Below are 15,690 nucleotides of genomic sequence, written 5' to 3'. Positions count from 1 at the left end.
GTGTGTTCACCGCTGTGCCTGGTTCTGTTATTTTTTTTTTTTTTTTCGGAGCTGGGGACGGAACCCAGGGCCTTGCGCTTCCTAGGCAAGCGCTCTACCACTGAGCTAAATCCCCAACCCCCTGGTTCTGTTAATTTATGAGGTTTTTTTGTTCTAAAATACTTAACAGTATCTTTTCACTTTCAGATGAGTCCTGATTGGAGCTAGGTGTGATGGTCTGTAATCTCAGGATTTTGAGGCCAAGACAGGAAGATCAAGAGCTTAAGACCAGTCTGAGTACATAGAAAAGTTCTGGTTCATAGAAGTAGAAAAAGAGAAGGAAAGGATTGTGTGGTTGTTTGCTGAATTTTAATTTAGGTTCCACTTAGTTTAAAAAGAATTTATATAGTTTTAATAGTCTTTCAGTCTTTTACCTTGCAAATGCAGCCTCTTAATTCATATAATTCTTATGAATTTTTATAATAGAATACTGGTGGTTTTTTTTTTTTTACATAAAAAGATGTATTTTTTATTTTATTTATGTGTATGTGTGTGCTTTCAGGGTCCAGGAGAGGGTGTCAGATCCTTCAGAACTTAAGTGACAGGCCATTGTGAGTTTCTGGAAAGTGGGTGCTGGAAATGAAGCTGAGATCCTCTGGAAAGAGCCATCTCTCCAGCTCATGTAGTGGGTTCTTTTTGGCTTTATATTAAATAACATCTCAGAGTATGGAGGGCTGTGTGGTGCTGTAAGAAGATCTCTAGGCTCTCTGGATGGGTCACTAGAGCCCGTATTTGCTAGATGATTTGAAGCTCTGGTAAGTCTTTGTCTTATCTTTCCTATCATACCTGAAGAGACACCTAAGCTATTCAGGCACATACAGAGGGCATGTGACCAGGGGAGTGTGGTGGAGTGAAGTCATGGGCATTCGGGAGGGACACAGGGGAAGGGTGCTTGGTGACGAAGCCTGGCAGCACTTCCTCAGTGGTGCACACCTTTGTCTCCTAAAGGTGAGTCACAAGTCTGCAACACTGCCATGTCTCCATCCCTTCACACTTTCATTTCGTTATTTTATTCTTGGAGTTTTAATATCAAATCCTGAGTTCTGACCTTGGTTTTTATGGGTAGTATTTGATTATGGTAGGGGGGTTGGTAAGACCGCCATCCTTCATGACAACTTGCTGGGCCTTTGAGGTACAGCATGTCACTTTAGGCTGGGTTTTTTGCTTATGTGTATGAGAGTTTTGCCTACATGTGTTGACTGTATACTTGGGTGCCTGGTGCCAATGGAGGCCACTGGAGTTCATCAGATCCCCTGGAACTGGTTTTACAAACACCTGTGAATTCTCACTTGGGTCCTGGAAATCAAACCCAGGTCCTCTTGCAAAAGCAGCCAGTGCTCTTAACCACTGGACCATTTCTCCAGCCCCTCAAGGTGGTATTCTAACAGTTGAGATTGGTCTTTCCCAGGCCAAGGAGGTAGAGGTTACACTGGCAATCAGATTTGGTGAGTAGGCCTAAATTCCCTGCCTTGCTGTTGGCATCTGAGTAGCATCTGGCAGGATACGAGGTTCTACAACCAGCCTCTGTTCTGTACTGGGCGGTGTGCGAGACACTGGAAATGGTATTGTCTTTGGCCCTGAAGTAAAGCTAGGAAACCTCTCTGAGCCACCCATTTGCTGTCTAGAGCCAAGATTTAATGCTGGTTAATAAGATGAGCAGGTGTGTATTTCTCTAAGACAATGCTGTCTGCTGTAGGGAATCTGCATTGGGGAAGGGCCAGAAAATGAGCCATCTGTGGAGTGGGAGGAGAATGTGAGTATTGCAGTAGGTGCATTAGCAGAACCTGGAGGTTGGGACAAGAGAAGGACAGATGTGTTGAATACTTCTGAACAAAGTTCAGTGGAGGATTCGCCAACAAAGAGGGTTTCAGAAAGATAAGGTGGCTAGGCCCTGGCTCCCTGAGCAACTGTAGGTAGCCAGTAGTTGACAAGTTTAGCAGATTTAAAGAGACCTGAGCCTAAAAACTAAGGTTTTGAGTCAGCATTGCAAGGTTGGGTTTTGGTGGCTCATATCAGTAACCTTGGAAGATCATGAGGTGTGGGGTTTTGAAATGGTCTCACGATGTGGTCCCCAGCTGACTAGAACTCACTATGTAGACATAGCTGGCCTCAGACCCAAGAGTCTTACTCTGCCTCCACTAGGATTAAAGGCTCTTGGCTTTCCAAAATACATCTTTTCTTTTTTTTTTTTTTTTTTTTTTTTTTTTTTTTTTGAGACAAGGTTTGTCTGTGTGACAGCTCTGGCTGTCCTGAAACTCACTTTGTAGATCAGACTTGCCTTGATCTCTGAGATCTCCCTGTCTCTGCCTCCCAAGTGGAGCTAGCCCAAAAGTGAATCTATTTAAAAAAAAAAAAAGCCATGCCTTGTTCTTAAACACGCAAGCACAGATCTGTTCTGAGGCCTACATCTATCACTTGTCTGGCAATCTTCCTTTGGTTTTTTACATAACTTGCTTCCTCATCTTTTACATGCATGTACACATACAATCTTAGCACTTGAGGGCAGAGGCAGGCAGATCCCTGTGAGTTCAAGACCAGCATTCTCTACATAGTTCCAGGCTAGCTCAGGGTTGAATAGTGAGGTCCTGTTGTGATTTTTAAAAAAGACTGATTTATTCGGGGGTGGGGGTGGCTGTGAGATGGTCCCAGCACCTATCAGCTCACAGCCCTCAGGAACTAGCTGTAGAGTATATGGCACCTGCACACATGCGTGCACACATACAAATGAACAAACACAGGGAGGAAGTGACATCTCACTGTAGCAATTTGGTACCCTGCTCTGAGCGGCGTCTGTAGTACTCAGACTGAGAACATGGCAGATGCTGAGCTGTGCTGTGTTGACAGAGACCTGTAGTTCCTGGTGTTCAGGGTCTGCCTGGCTACAGAGAATGAGCTAGAGGGGAGAGGAAGGAGAGAAACCCAAGACTGCAGTCAAGGTGAGTACATGGATCTTGTTTGAGTCAGGAGATGCTGAGGTGCTTGCAGTTGAAGGTGATAAATGGTACGAAGAAGGGGTGTGCGTGTGTGTGCATTACACACAATGGTGCGTATGCCTGCCTTAGGAGGAGCTCTTTGATATGGCAGCATTTCTGCAGAGAACTGAAAGGTAAGAGGAAGCAAATTATGTAAATATCCAGAGGAAGACCGCCAGCTACATGGCAGCTGCAGAGGCCTTGGAGCAGAATTGTGCTTGTGTGTTTAAGGAACAAGCAAGAGGGTCTGCATGGCTGGAGCAGAGTAAGTCAGGAAGGAAAGGGTAGGTGAGGTCAGAAGGGAAGGGAGACATAGGCAGGTAACAGGCCTGGCTGTACGTTAGAAGGATTTGAGGTTATACACTGCATTGAATGGGAAACCACCGTAGGATCTAGAGCAGAGAACGGATGCACACCAGTGTAGTATTGCCTCTAGCTGCTGTGAGGGAGGTAAGTTCTACTTCAGGCACGTGGTTGTACTTGTTCAGAATGGTAAGCAGCTATTTAATCCCCAGGCTTACTGGCTTTTGTAACCCTCCTCAGGCCCCTGTACCTGTTCTGCCAAAGAACTCTGAGCTGGTGTCTGTGCCCAGAGAGTGGTGCACCCAGGCAGCTGTGGTCCAGGATAGAGCCTGGCTGCAGGCCCTCTGTGCAGTCATCAGGGCAAGTGGCACCTAGTGGCACTGCCAGGAAAAGCTTAGCTTTTACATGGATGCTGACTCATTGCCATAGTGAACCAGGCCTGAAGAACTTCTGCATGGGTTTGCAGCAATCTCAGCCCCTAATCTCCCATCACTTAGCTATGCTGGGGTCTTCCAAGTTTCTCTTTTTATATATGACTTCTAGTCTTACTAGGGACATTATCAACCCTATCCCCCTTTGAGAAGGGGCAAAGAATGCCCAGGATTTCCAGGGAATGTACATGAACGATATTGTGAGGAATTCTGGGGTCCAGGGACATGGCTCAGTTGGTAAGGTGCATGCTATTTGGATCCCCTGCATGGATATATAGGGTAGGTGTGGCAGCACATGCCTGAAACCAGCACTGGCAGACAGGCCACCTGGAGCTCAGTGGCCAGCCAAACTGCTTAGCTGAAGCAATGCCAGGTTCAGTAAGAGATCCTGTCTTAATATGAAGCTGGGTGTGGTGGTGCATGCCTTTAAACCCAGTACTCAGGAGGCAGAGGCAGGCAGATCTCTGAGTTCAAGGCCAGCCTGGTCTACATAGTGAGTTGCAGGATAGCCAAAGCTATGAAAAGAGACCTTGTCTCAAACAAAACACCCACTATCTACCTCTGGCCTCCACATGTTTGCACAGGCACATACATGTGCACCATGAACGCTCATGCACACAACTGAATAGAAGTGTAGTGTTTAGGTCCCACGTACCCTTCTGTGCTCAAGAGCGAGACTCTAGGGAAGACTAGGGTAGACAGATCCATGGCACTGACCAGAAGACATATGTATAATATTAGCCTAGAGTAAGGTTTCTCAGGCCAGGGCCTGGGATCCTGGCCCAAGCTTTCTGAGTAGCAAGCTGTACACTGAGTCTATGCCAGAGCAGCTGGTTCCCCAAGGGCCATGCCCAATGATTACACCCTGTGGAATCCTGCTCAGCTAAGTGACTTGATCTGGGTTACTGCTGTGATGAAATCACTGACAGGAACAAATTGGGGAGGAAAGGGTTCATTTGATTTATGTTTCCACATTTATTGTCCATCTCTGAAGGAAGTTAGGACAGGAACTCAATCATGGCAGCAACCTGGAGGTGGGAGCTGACATAGAGGCCATGGAGGATGCTGCTTACTGGCTTCCTCCCGAGAGCTTGTTCAGCCTGTTTTCATATAGAACCCAGGACCTCCTGCCCAGCGGTGGCCCCACCCACAGTGGGCTGGGCCCTCCCACATCAATCATTAATTAAAACGTTCTACAGGCTTGCCTACAGCCCAATCCTATGGTGGCATTTTCTCAATTGAGATTTTTCTCAGACACCCCTAGTCTGTGTCAGGCTGACATAAAACTAGCCTGCACAGTTGGTTACTTAAAGAGTCTATGAGAGACCCTAGACTGTAACTCAAGAGGAAGAGGGCAGGAGTGCTATGCCATGGCTCTGGGAGCCTGCACCCAGAGAATCCAGCCTGGCTGCCCTTGGCTGGCAAGAGTAGGTAGGAAGGTGTTGTTAGGAGTCCTGTCCTTGAACATCTCTGGCTCTGTGCCAGCTACCAGTGACAACTCAGATCACAGGGAGACCTGTGTGCTCAAGGCTTGGGAGGTGTGAGACCAAGACTGAGAGTAACAGCATGGTTGGCAGCTATAAAATTCAGGAAAAACAAGCCTCTTTGATTCCCCAAGGAAATGTTCTTGTTAATTCTCAATTCCAAAGCTCCTATTTAGATGGCTTGGCTCAAGTTAGTAGAGGAGTGGCAGGCAGGAGAGAGTTAGGGACACCATTTGGATAGCATACATACTCTGCTAGGCTAACAAGTTCAGTGCCCACTGGGAGTGAGGCAGCCTGGAACCCTGACAGACCAGACGAAGTAGGGGTTTGGAGTGGTTGTGGAGCAATTTAGTTTTGCTTTGACAGCTAACATTTTCCAGAACTGGTGCCCAGAGGAAGGAAAATCAGAAATTGCCACTTCATACATCTTTCACTCATTTTGTTCATATTGCCCAGAGCATAGTATTAGATCTAGGTGAGTGTGTGAGGGTTGTGGGGGGTGGGGGTGGGGTGGGGAGTGTCCTCCCCCACCCTGCTCATTCATCCACTCTCTGGCTTTGCTCCAGGTCAGGTGAAGATGACCTTGGACTGACTAAGGCACCAGATACTTGAACTCTTTTTTTTTTTCTTAAAAACTATAGCATTATTTATGTGCATGTGCTTGACTGCATGTATATTGTACACTGAATGCATGCCTGGTACCCAGGAAGGCCAGAAAAGCGCATCAGATCTACTGGAACTAGAGTTATAAAAGGTTGTGAGCCACCATGTCACCATGTGGGTGCTCGGAATCAAACCCAGGTCATCTGGAAGAATAGCACTAGTGTGGTTTTTTTTTTGTTTTTTTTTTAAGATTTATTTATTTATTATATATAAGTACACTGTAGCTGTCTTCAGACACACCAGAAGAGGGCATCAGATCTCATTATAGATGGTTGCAAGCCACCATGTGGTTGCTGGGATTTGAACTCAGGACCTCTGGAAGAGCTGTCAGTGCTCTTAACCACTAAGCCATCTCTCCAGCCCAGCACTAGTGTTCTTAACCACTGAGCCCCCTCCACCCCTAAAGTAAAATCTTGTAACCCGTTTATCTGCTGACTGAAGATGCCAAGGGTTGGGGGAAGACCCCAGATTCTGGGCTGCTTGCCTTTATCTCTTCTGAACCTCAGCATCTCAGTGGCATGGGAAATCAGAGGAAGGTTTCAGATCCCAACTCTTTGTTCCTACTCTTAGGGCAGGAAAGGCAGCACCAGGGAGGTGACTGGATTGCGGGTTCCCCAGGCCCAGTGCCCTGGGCAAAGCAGCAGAGCTGGAGGCTGGGCTATCTAGAGCCATGTGTCTTTCAGGACAGTCCCCTTTCCTCAGGTGCCATCTGTCCTGCCTGTTGAACTTGCCGGTGGCCACAGCCCCATCACTCCTACCCTGGCTGTTAAGGTTGAATGCGACACTGGCAGATGGGTACAGTTCTAGGAACCAGACCATAGAGCCAACCAGAGTGTAACTGCAGGTCAGTCTCCCAGCAGGGGACTGAGACTAAGTCTGGACACGTCCTCAGCTAGTGCATCCCTACCCCACCCTCCTGCCTTCCTGGCTCAGCCAGCCCAGCCCAGCCCAGCCCTGAGGAGAACGCTGGCAGCTGGAGCTGGGAAAAGCATGGTAGAGCCAAGAACAACAGAGGCCCCGCCTGGGTGCTGCACAGACCCTCTTCTGGCCTGTGGTAGCCCCTCCTTCTGCCTCAGCCTTTCCTATTGTTTCTTTTCAGCCTCCTATGCTGTCTTCCTGGTCCTATTTGCCTCCCTTTGCCAGACCCCAGGCTGGCCTTGCAGGTCACAGCATCTTCTGCCTTTGGTTGGAAACTTAGGGTTCTCAGGGTCCTCTGTCCTCCTTTCCTGGTTCTCATAAAGTTCCCTTCTGTACCCGAATGTTTCTGGAAGGTGGGGTGCTACCATTCTAGTCCCTGAGCCTGTCTTACAGCTTTGGGGGTCTATTGCCCTTCATCCTGCTACAATGACAAAGGCTGGGTCTCTGACCCAGAGAGTACAAGAAAGAGTCCCTTTTGCTTGGAGGACCTCAGTGAAAGATAGGCTGTAGCTCTAGGCTCTCTGTGGTAGTCCTGAGGGTGCAAGGGCTCAGGAGACCCAACTCTCCTGCATGACAGCCAGCCTTTCTTCTGACTCAGAACACTACCTTCACCTCCTGTAGAAATGTCGGACCCAAACTCACTGGCTTTTACTTTGGAAGTCCAGGCCAACACTGATCCAGTAGAGACAATAATACCACACTCAGCAAAACCCTCCAACAGTACTGACCTCGAAGAGTCTATTCCTGGTTGGGGGTGAGGTGGGGATCCTGTAACTTTCCTGCTCTTCCTATCCCCAGTCAACCCTAGTGATCCAAGCCCCATACTGCAGCCCTACAGCAGTCTACCCTCTTGTTCCTTGCTGCCATCTCAGCTCATTTCTCTTCCTCTGCTGGAAGCCTGAGACCACCTTCCTCCCAGCCACACAATGGAGCAAAGCACTCTGCGCTTGTCTGCTCCCCACTCCATCCTCTGCTTGCCTCTGCTTCCCTATTGTGTCTGCAACTCCTGTCGGGAGAGGGGGCCCCAAGGGCGGTATTATATGGTCACAGGAATGGGGTCACTTGGGGCATATCTGCAGCAGATTTGGTTATAATTAAAAGACCAGAGGCACCGGGAAATTCCTTTCCTTATTGATCCCAGTGGGAAATTAAAGCCAGTAGTTGAGCTTGAGGCTCTTAGTGGTGGCAGCTCCTCCCATTGAACAGCTCTGAGGCACTAGCTAGCCCCTGCCCCTTTGTTAGTTGGATACCCCATCCACTGCTGCTAGCCCTCCCTAGGAGTCATCCCTCAGTGTCTCTTTCCAGCTGCTCATGTCTGCTATTCCCTTGGAATAAAAGAGCTGCCAGAGGCTGGAAATCCCAGCCCTAGCCAGTCAGCATACCCCCCCTTGTTCCTTCAGCAAAGTCGGGGTGCTTGGAGCTCTGGCCCTGAACTGCCAAACCACAAACACATCTGGAAAGAATTCCCCGCCCAGTCCCACTTACTTCCCTTTGTCTTTTCTGTCTCTGGAAATCCTAGCTAGTTGCTAGAGGAGGGAGGTGGTGGGGAGAAAGGGAAGGAGTGGGCCCAGGGCTCCTACTGCCACCTGAGGGAATCTCCTCCCAGGCTCTAGCCTCTGTGGGACTCTCCACCTGGCCTGTGTTCCTCTCAACTACCATCCCAGGCCTTCCTAGGCTGTCTTGTCATCCTGATGACCATGGGTAAAGTTCTCAAGGCTCTTGGAAAAGTGCGAGCTTGCCCTGCCCTTTTCTCTTGTGAGAGGGAAAATGCTACCTGAGTAGGAGAGTGGACTATGGGCTCCAGGGGTCTGGAGAAGTGGAAGTGGGACACAATGACCAGTATGGGAGGTAGGGACACTGGGGGTGGGGGTGGGGAGAAGCAGGCTCCTGTATTTTGACTTGTTCCTTCCCCAGGCCACACCTACCTCATTTCTTGATCTAGAAGCCGGATTTCGCAGTCAGAACCTAAAATCATCTCATTGTGCCCACAGTAAAGCTACACTGAAGCGGGGAGGGTTGTAACCTGTACTCACCACTCCCAGGATTCCTTTCTCCCCACCTAAGCATCAGTCTGCAACGATGAAACTGCTAGACCCGTGTGCCTCTTCCAGACGCCTATGCCTCCTACGCTCCCTCATCCCTAAATGAGCGTTCCTTTAAAATCTAGAGTCCCAGACTCAGGCTGACATGTCCCACTCCCTTCTGAGTGTTGGTAGCAGGGTAGGGGGTGGGGAGAGCAGCGATCCAGAAGCCCTTCTGAGAGGTAGCCTTCTTCCCTCATCCTTTCAAGTTTTCCACACTCCATTGTTGGGATTGCCTCGATGTAGGCCTGACACTGGCCTCTGGTTGAGGTTAATCCTCCAGGCTCTGTCCTCAGCTCAGTTCGACCCTCCACCAAAGCCTGTCAGTCCCCAATTCACAGGTCAGGGCTGCCTGCTCCAAACTTGGTCACCTAGACAAGGAGGGGCTAGGCGGGGATCCTATTTGAGATCCTGAGGGGACTACAGGGAGGGCCCCGGGAGGCTGGGGGCAAACGCCCAAGCAAGGGCAACCGCTTCTAGCTGCAGCATAGAGCGGCGGCGTGGTTTCTGGCTTTGGGTTACCCGCATGCCTCCGAGGTCTCGCCTGTCCTTTCTGCTCCTGTCTCTCCGCCTTTCCACTAGGGTCTCACCCACTTAAAAAAAAATCACCCTCGGAGAGGCTGGCCCGCCGCACTTTAAACTCTGAACCCGGACACCTCAGACCCACCCCTTCCCTACACAGCCAGCCTTCCCCCAACGCCAGTGGCACCGCGGCATGCGGGGGAGGGGGGCTTGGCTTCTTTCTCCCCCTCATGGCCCAGGGGGCCCAGGGAAGCATAGCCACCGAGAAAGCGCCTTAATAAAGAGTCGTGTCAAGTGATTGGCTGTGACCTCTGCCCTTCTAGCCTCGAGCCGGGGGCTCCTGCTTAACCCTTCATTGTCCGTCCAATGTTTGGAGAGGAATGAATGAGTTGCCTTGTGCTCACTTCAGGCGTCCCCAGGCACTGCTCGAACCCAGGGCTGAGTCAAGGGGTAGAGAACAGAGCGGCACCTCCCAGTCACCCAAAGGAACGCTTGAATTCCGTGCTGTTCCATTGGGTCCATTTCGACTGCTGGTTGCCGGGGCCCCAATTCTTGCATGAGTGGGGTCTCCAGATGTCTGGCGCCGAGCTGTCCAGAGCACCGAGTCTGGTAGAGGACTAGTAGAGGGCTGGTGAAATGGGACCTGTGTTCGCCCTGCAGGCCGAGAGACCGGAGCAACCATGACCCAGGCAGGCTAACTGTGCCCTGGGCTTGCCAGAGGCACAAACCTCGTTCTTGTCTTCTGATGCTTCCCCATCCGCCTACTGATGCGGGAGAAGGGTATCTTGGCCCTTAGAGAACCCTGGACCCACCCACAGTTCTAGAAACAGGCGGGATTCCGGAAAGGATGGGGGTGAAGTGGTCACAGAGCAGGGCCCCCAGGTGGTGCGGAAGGCGGGGCGGGGGCGGGGCCGTCTCATGCACCAGCTGGGTATAAAAGCCTAGAGCTCTGGCGCCCAGCGGCTGTGCAATTGTCCTCCACGCGGCTTGGTTCCCAGGTGGAAGGATCTGTTCTGCAAAGGGGACAGCAAGATACCTTTAGGCTAAAGGACTCGGCGTCCAGTATTCTAGTTGAAGATCTAAAGAGAAAGCCACCTTGCTGCCACTATGCCTAACTTTTCTGGCAACTGGAAGATCATCCGATCGGAAAACTTTGAAGAAATGCTAAAAGCTCTGGGTAAGGAGGTTTTCATGAGTTGGGAAGGGGGGGGCAAAAAGGGCTCTGGGGTCTTTAGAGCTGAGGCCAAATAAACGAAAGGAGGCCGAATCAGGGAGTGGGTGCCTGGGAGTCTGCATCCCAGAAAAGGGGCGTGCCGGATACCCTGGGTCCTGGGGCACTAGGCCCAAGACTTAAATCCTACTTTCTGAGGCTGGGCTCCCACCGGTGCCAGCTTCAACGGTGACTCAGAGCCTGTGAATCAAGTAAAAACCAAGAGCACGAGGTTAGTCTCAGGAAGGTTTGACTAGCCTCGGCGCCTGGACCTGCTGACCAGGACACCTGGCTCTGAGCTTTGAGAATCCAGTATTCAGGCAGGGAGCCCTTAGGAGACATTCCAAGCTCTTTCCACGTACCCTAACAGTAACCCAATCCGGGCGACAGGTCCATTACCCTCAACGCTTGGCTCCGCCCACCAGGTGGTCCACCACTTCACCTCCCAGACCCTCCCCCACACCTTGCACTTCCCACTCCAGTCTCCCCACCCCACCCCCACCTGTGAGACAAATATTTTCCTACAGCATCCGGCTCCAAAGCCCTAAAACCCGCTCCGGACAATTACCACTTTCTTGGATTTCAACAAATGTCGTCGTGTGAAACACCAATCCCCATTTCCGAAAGTCTAGGATTGCCTCCCTCCTAGCCAACGGACCAGCTGCACCCTGCGCAACTGGGCTGTTAGCCAAGGGTGGGAACACAGAATCCACCCAGACTTTCCCTGCCCAACTTCTTTTACCTTCTAGGATGGGACTGGGCTAGAAGGTATAGAGCAGGAGAGACATCTGAGGAGAGATGGAGTTAACCGCCCCAGGCTGTGGAAACTACCCTAGAACCTAAGGGTCAGACGCCTTCCATTTCTGCAGTGGAGGGGAGCCCGGGTTGGGGGGAAACAGGGGATATCCTTGAAGAGCTAGGAACTATACAAAAGTGAATCTGGAGCTAAAAAGAATGTCGTGAGGGCAGTAGGGCCTCCGTTCTCATCTTTCCTTGCTGTTAGTTCTTTGTGTCAGCTAACCGCAATGATTCTTAGAGTCATATCCACTTTTCTTGCTCCGCCCTTGCGAAATTAAAGATCTAAGAACAGACATTTTCAGAAAATCTATTACCATTCCTTCCCCCATTTGCTCTGAATTCTGGCCCCTCTCCCCATTGGATGTGGGAGCCTGGCATCACCCCCAGGTTCCAGCTGGAGAGAAAGGCCCAACCCTATTGTCTGCCTTCAGAATGTTTGTCCTCCCTGCAGGGTCTCTCTGAGCCACGCGACTTGCTAGGGCGTAGATTGCAAACAGACCCGTTGTTACACAAACTGCTTGTGTCAGCCAAGGTCAGCTGAGCCAGGACCCCAGCTCTGCAGGCACCAAGGACTAAGGGAGGTGGGGTTCCTCTGAACACAGCCTCCGAAGACTCCACAGTTCCGTTCAGGGTCCATTTTATGGAGGAGTCTCAGGGCTCACCATGATAATCACTGCAAACACGGCAGGTCTTTCAGTTGAGACTGGGTGAGTCAGCTTTGGTGCTGAGTGAAGTGTCCAGTTTTCTTCTCAGGAACCCAGAGCTATAGGATGCATGAGTATATGTGAGTATATGGGGGTGGGGTGGGACCTAGCACAGTGGCAGTGTCTTGTCCCCTGTAGCACCCTGAAGGGCTAGTTCTCCATCATGTCACCAGGCTTGGAGAGGTTGGTGCCCCTACCTTCTGGTCATCCCAGCAGAGGGACACTCTCCTTCATAACTAGAGGGTGGAGACAGGGAAGAGAAAGTATATGAGGACACAGAGACTCTAAATACACAGAAGCTGAGTGGGAAGGCCTTTGGATGATGTCAGAGAGGGGGTGGGACAGTACCATCCTTTCTTCCCCCTTCCTCTCCTCAGGACAGCAGAGCTTTCCCTTGAAAGAGACCTGGGACATTGCAGAGAGAGTCTGGTGCAGGAAACTTTGTTCAAGCCCAGTTTGGGCTTTTTCTTTTTTATTTGTATATATCGCCTGCATGTAATAATGGGTTTCACTGTGTCCTGGCTTTTTTTTTTTTTTTTTTTTAATGGTTTTTTTGAGTCAGGTTTCTCCGTATATTCCTGGCTGTTCTGGAACTCACCCTGTAGACCAGGCTGGTGAGCTTGAACTCAGATATCCCCCTGCCTCTGCCTCCCAAAAGGTGTGCACCACCATGCCCCGCCCTGCTAGGCTGTGGCTCTTTCATTCATTGTGTTTGCTTTTATCCAAAAAAAAATAAAAGTTTCCAGAAAACATGAATGTGTACTTGGCCTTGTGTACCCTAAATTCTTAAACATGGAACCATAGGACAATTAGAAAAATCTATTTTTTTGACAGTTGAGGAATTTAAAGTCAGAAAAGTTTAAGCCCAGGGTCACCCCGCTTTCACCTGTACCTTCCTCTGCTGAGAATCTGCTCCTCGGTTTTGGGAGGGGCAGGGATTGTGCAAATAAAGACCTACCAGTGTAGAGACCTAACAGAACAGGGTAGGTAGCTGGGGCAGAGAAGGAAGCAACCTGCTTGCCTGGTCTACCCTGCAAGTGGGCACAGGGAACTTAGTAACCGACAAGCCTACCTCAACCGGTCTCAAACCCAATGGTGAGAGGCCAGAGGGGGGAAGCTGCCCCTAAGGGTGCTAGGAATGGGTTGCTGGAATCTGGGGAGTCCTGTCCACCTACTGATTCAACAAGGTGGGGCCATATAACCTGGATAGTAGTACTCTCTGCCTCGTCTGGAACCTTCTCTCTCCTTCCATTTATAGCCTTTCACCGCCCCCTCCCTTATCACCACCCCACCCATACCACACACACCCAGGCCATACTGGCTCACACAGAGCTGCTCCAGCTGTCTCATGGCAGGGGGTGACAGGGCCATTCCTCCCCCTGCAGGGGTGAACATGATGATGAGGAAGATTGCTGTGGCTGCAGCCTCCAAGCCAGCAGTGGAGATCAAACAGGAGAATGATGACACTTTCTACATCAAAACCTCCACCACTGTTCGAACCACGGAGATTAACTTCAAGATCGGGAGGAATTTGAGGAGCAGACTGTGGATGGGAGACCCTGTAAGGTGAGGGAAGGAGGGTCCCCAGTCACAGCATCTAATTGCCATGCCTCTCAGAGTCTAGTTTCCCTAGACTCTTTGCTCTCAGGAAGGAGTCCCTAGGGAGTGCAGGGTGCTCGAAAGGGGTCTTCCTCTTCTCCCTTTCACTTTCACCTGCCCTACTGTGAGCTCTTGGGTCCCTGGTCTCTTGCAGAGTTTGGTGAAATGGGAGAGTGAAAACAAAATGGTGTGCGAACAGAGGCTTCTGAAGGGGGAGGGCCCCAAAACCTCCTGGAGCCGAGAACTGACCAATGATGGAGAGCTAATCCTGGTGAGTCCTGCCCCATCCCACCTCCTGGAGGAACCCCTGCTTCCTACTGTGGTCTGTGCTCAAGGCTCTGGCCACACCCCTCATCCTCCCAATGGGGGCTGTTTGGAAATGCCAACCCTTTTGGGTGCAACAAAGATATGCCCAGAGGAGCTCAGAGTGTTCCAGCAGGCTCTCTCTCCCTGACTGCCTCTGGACTCCAGGAGAAAGTGGGTTTCTGCTTGATCCCTAGCAACCGTCCCCCACCCCCACCCCACCACCACATTCTACCTCCCATCCCCTCCCTCCCTCCTATAATAAGCAAGGTGCCCGGGTGCTTCACCAGCTAACTACCTCTATCCTTACAGACCATAACAGCGGACGACGTTGTATGCACCAGGGTCTACGTCCGAGAGTGAGTGCCTATGTCCAAGAACTTCTTCTGGAGGCCACAAACCTCCCTCCCATGTCCATTTTACAAACTAGCTCTCCCCTTACTCCTGAGGGTCACTCTCTATGCCAGAGAGGGGCAGACTACCAAAGCTCAGAACCCTTCCATTTGCCTGGTCAGAAGTCCCAGCTCCATACCAGGATCCTTCCTGGAAGAGACTGTCTCTCTGGCCTCTACTCTTTATCCTTGTAGTCCAAGTGATTTGGAATATTTATTGATTAATTTTATTAAAATGTTTTAAAATGTAAAATCCGTCTGTGGCTCCCTGGCAGTGGTATTCAATGGCCCAGCTTAGCCTTGTCTGAAGTGTAATGGGAGAGGGCACCATCACAGTAGGTCAGCTACAGACCCTGCCTTACCTGCCTGCCATGAGTACCTCCTCTATTCCCTTCCCAGCCTTGTCTTCCTCATCAGAGTATGGGCTTCTAGGGAGCTGACTCCCACTCTCTCACCTGTGTTCCCTAGTGGCGACATGCACTGGTCTCCCACATGGTTCCAGATGAGCTCATTAACACCCACAGGCTGACCTTGCCTAGGTCTCTCAGGGAAAGGTCTCCTGCCTGCCAGGACCTTGTATCTGCCACTGTCTTTCCTCCCCACCTCTAGAGCTCCCTCAGGCCCTTTCTGTTCCTGGCTTCCCATCTCCCAGGCTCCTTAGAGGTCCCTCCTGAACCTATAGAGTAGATATTGAAGTGTCCAGAGAGTGACAAGGCAAGTTACCAAGCATTTTGTGTGCCCCCCCCCTTTTTTCTTTTTAAAACACAGCACTGGTAGGTTTTTTTTTTCATCTTTTAAATTTTTTTTAAAGATTTATTTATTCATTTATTATATATAAGTACACTGTAGCTGTCTTCAGACACACCAGAAGAGGGAATCGGATCTGTTTACAGATGGTTGTGAGCCACCATGTGGTTGCTGGGAATTGAACTCAGGACCTCTGGAAGAGCAGTCAGGTGCTCTTAACCGCTGAGCCATCTCTCCAGCCCCCATCTTTTAAATTTTTATTTTATTATTTTCTGTGTATGACTGCTTTGCCTGCATGCATGTCTGTCCGTGTACCACATGCATGCCTGGTACCTGGGGAGGTGGGGAGCCCCCATGTGGGTGCTAGGAATCGAACCCCGGTCCTTTGCAAGAACAACATGTGCTTTCAACCACCAGGTCAGCTTCTCAGCCCCTATCACTTTTGTTTCATTTTTGTTTTCTGAGACAGGGTTTCTCTGTGTAGCCTTGGCTGTCCTGGAACTCACTTTGTAGACCAGGCTCAC

General features: G+C 50.5%; 1 protein-coding gene across 1 annotated transcript; it reads left to right on the top strand.

Annotated features, from left to right (window-relative positions):
* The first annotated feature begins 9,665 nt into the window (after nucleotides 1–9,665).
* Nucleotides 9,666–14,672, top strand: Crabp2 (cellular retinoic acid binding protein 2). Its single transcript, XM_032898122.1, is given in 5 exon segments — nucleotides 9,666–10,590; nucleotides 13,511–13,648; nucleotides 13,651–13,691; nucleotides 13,879–13,995; nucleotides 14,340–14,672. Coding segments are annotated over 5 exon segments (417 nt in total). The 5' UTR covers nucleotides 9,666–10,520; the 3' UTR covers nucleotides 14,391–14,672.
* Nucleotides 14,673–15,690: the final 1,018 nt, after the last annotated feature.

The sequence above is a fragment of the Rattus rattus genome, chromosome 3 (genome assembly GCF_011064425.1).
Source record: "Rattus rattus isolate New Zealand chromosome 3, Rrattus_CSIRO_v1, whole genome shotgun sequence".
Classification (NCBI taxonomy): Eukaryota; Metazoa; Chordata; class Mammalia; order Rodentia; family Muridae; genus Rattus; species Rattus rattus.
The sequence above is the reverse complement of the archived record's forward strand: the minus strand, read 5'-3'. Positions and strand labels throughout refer to the sequence as shown.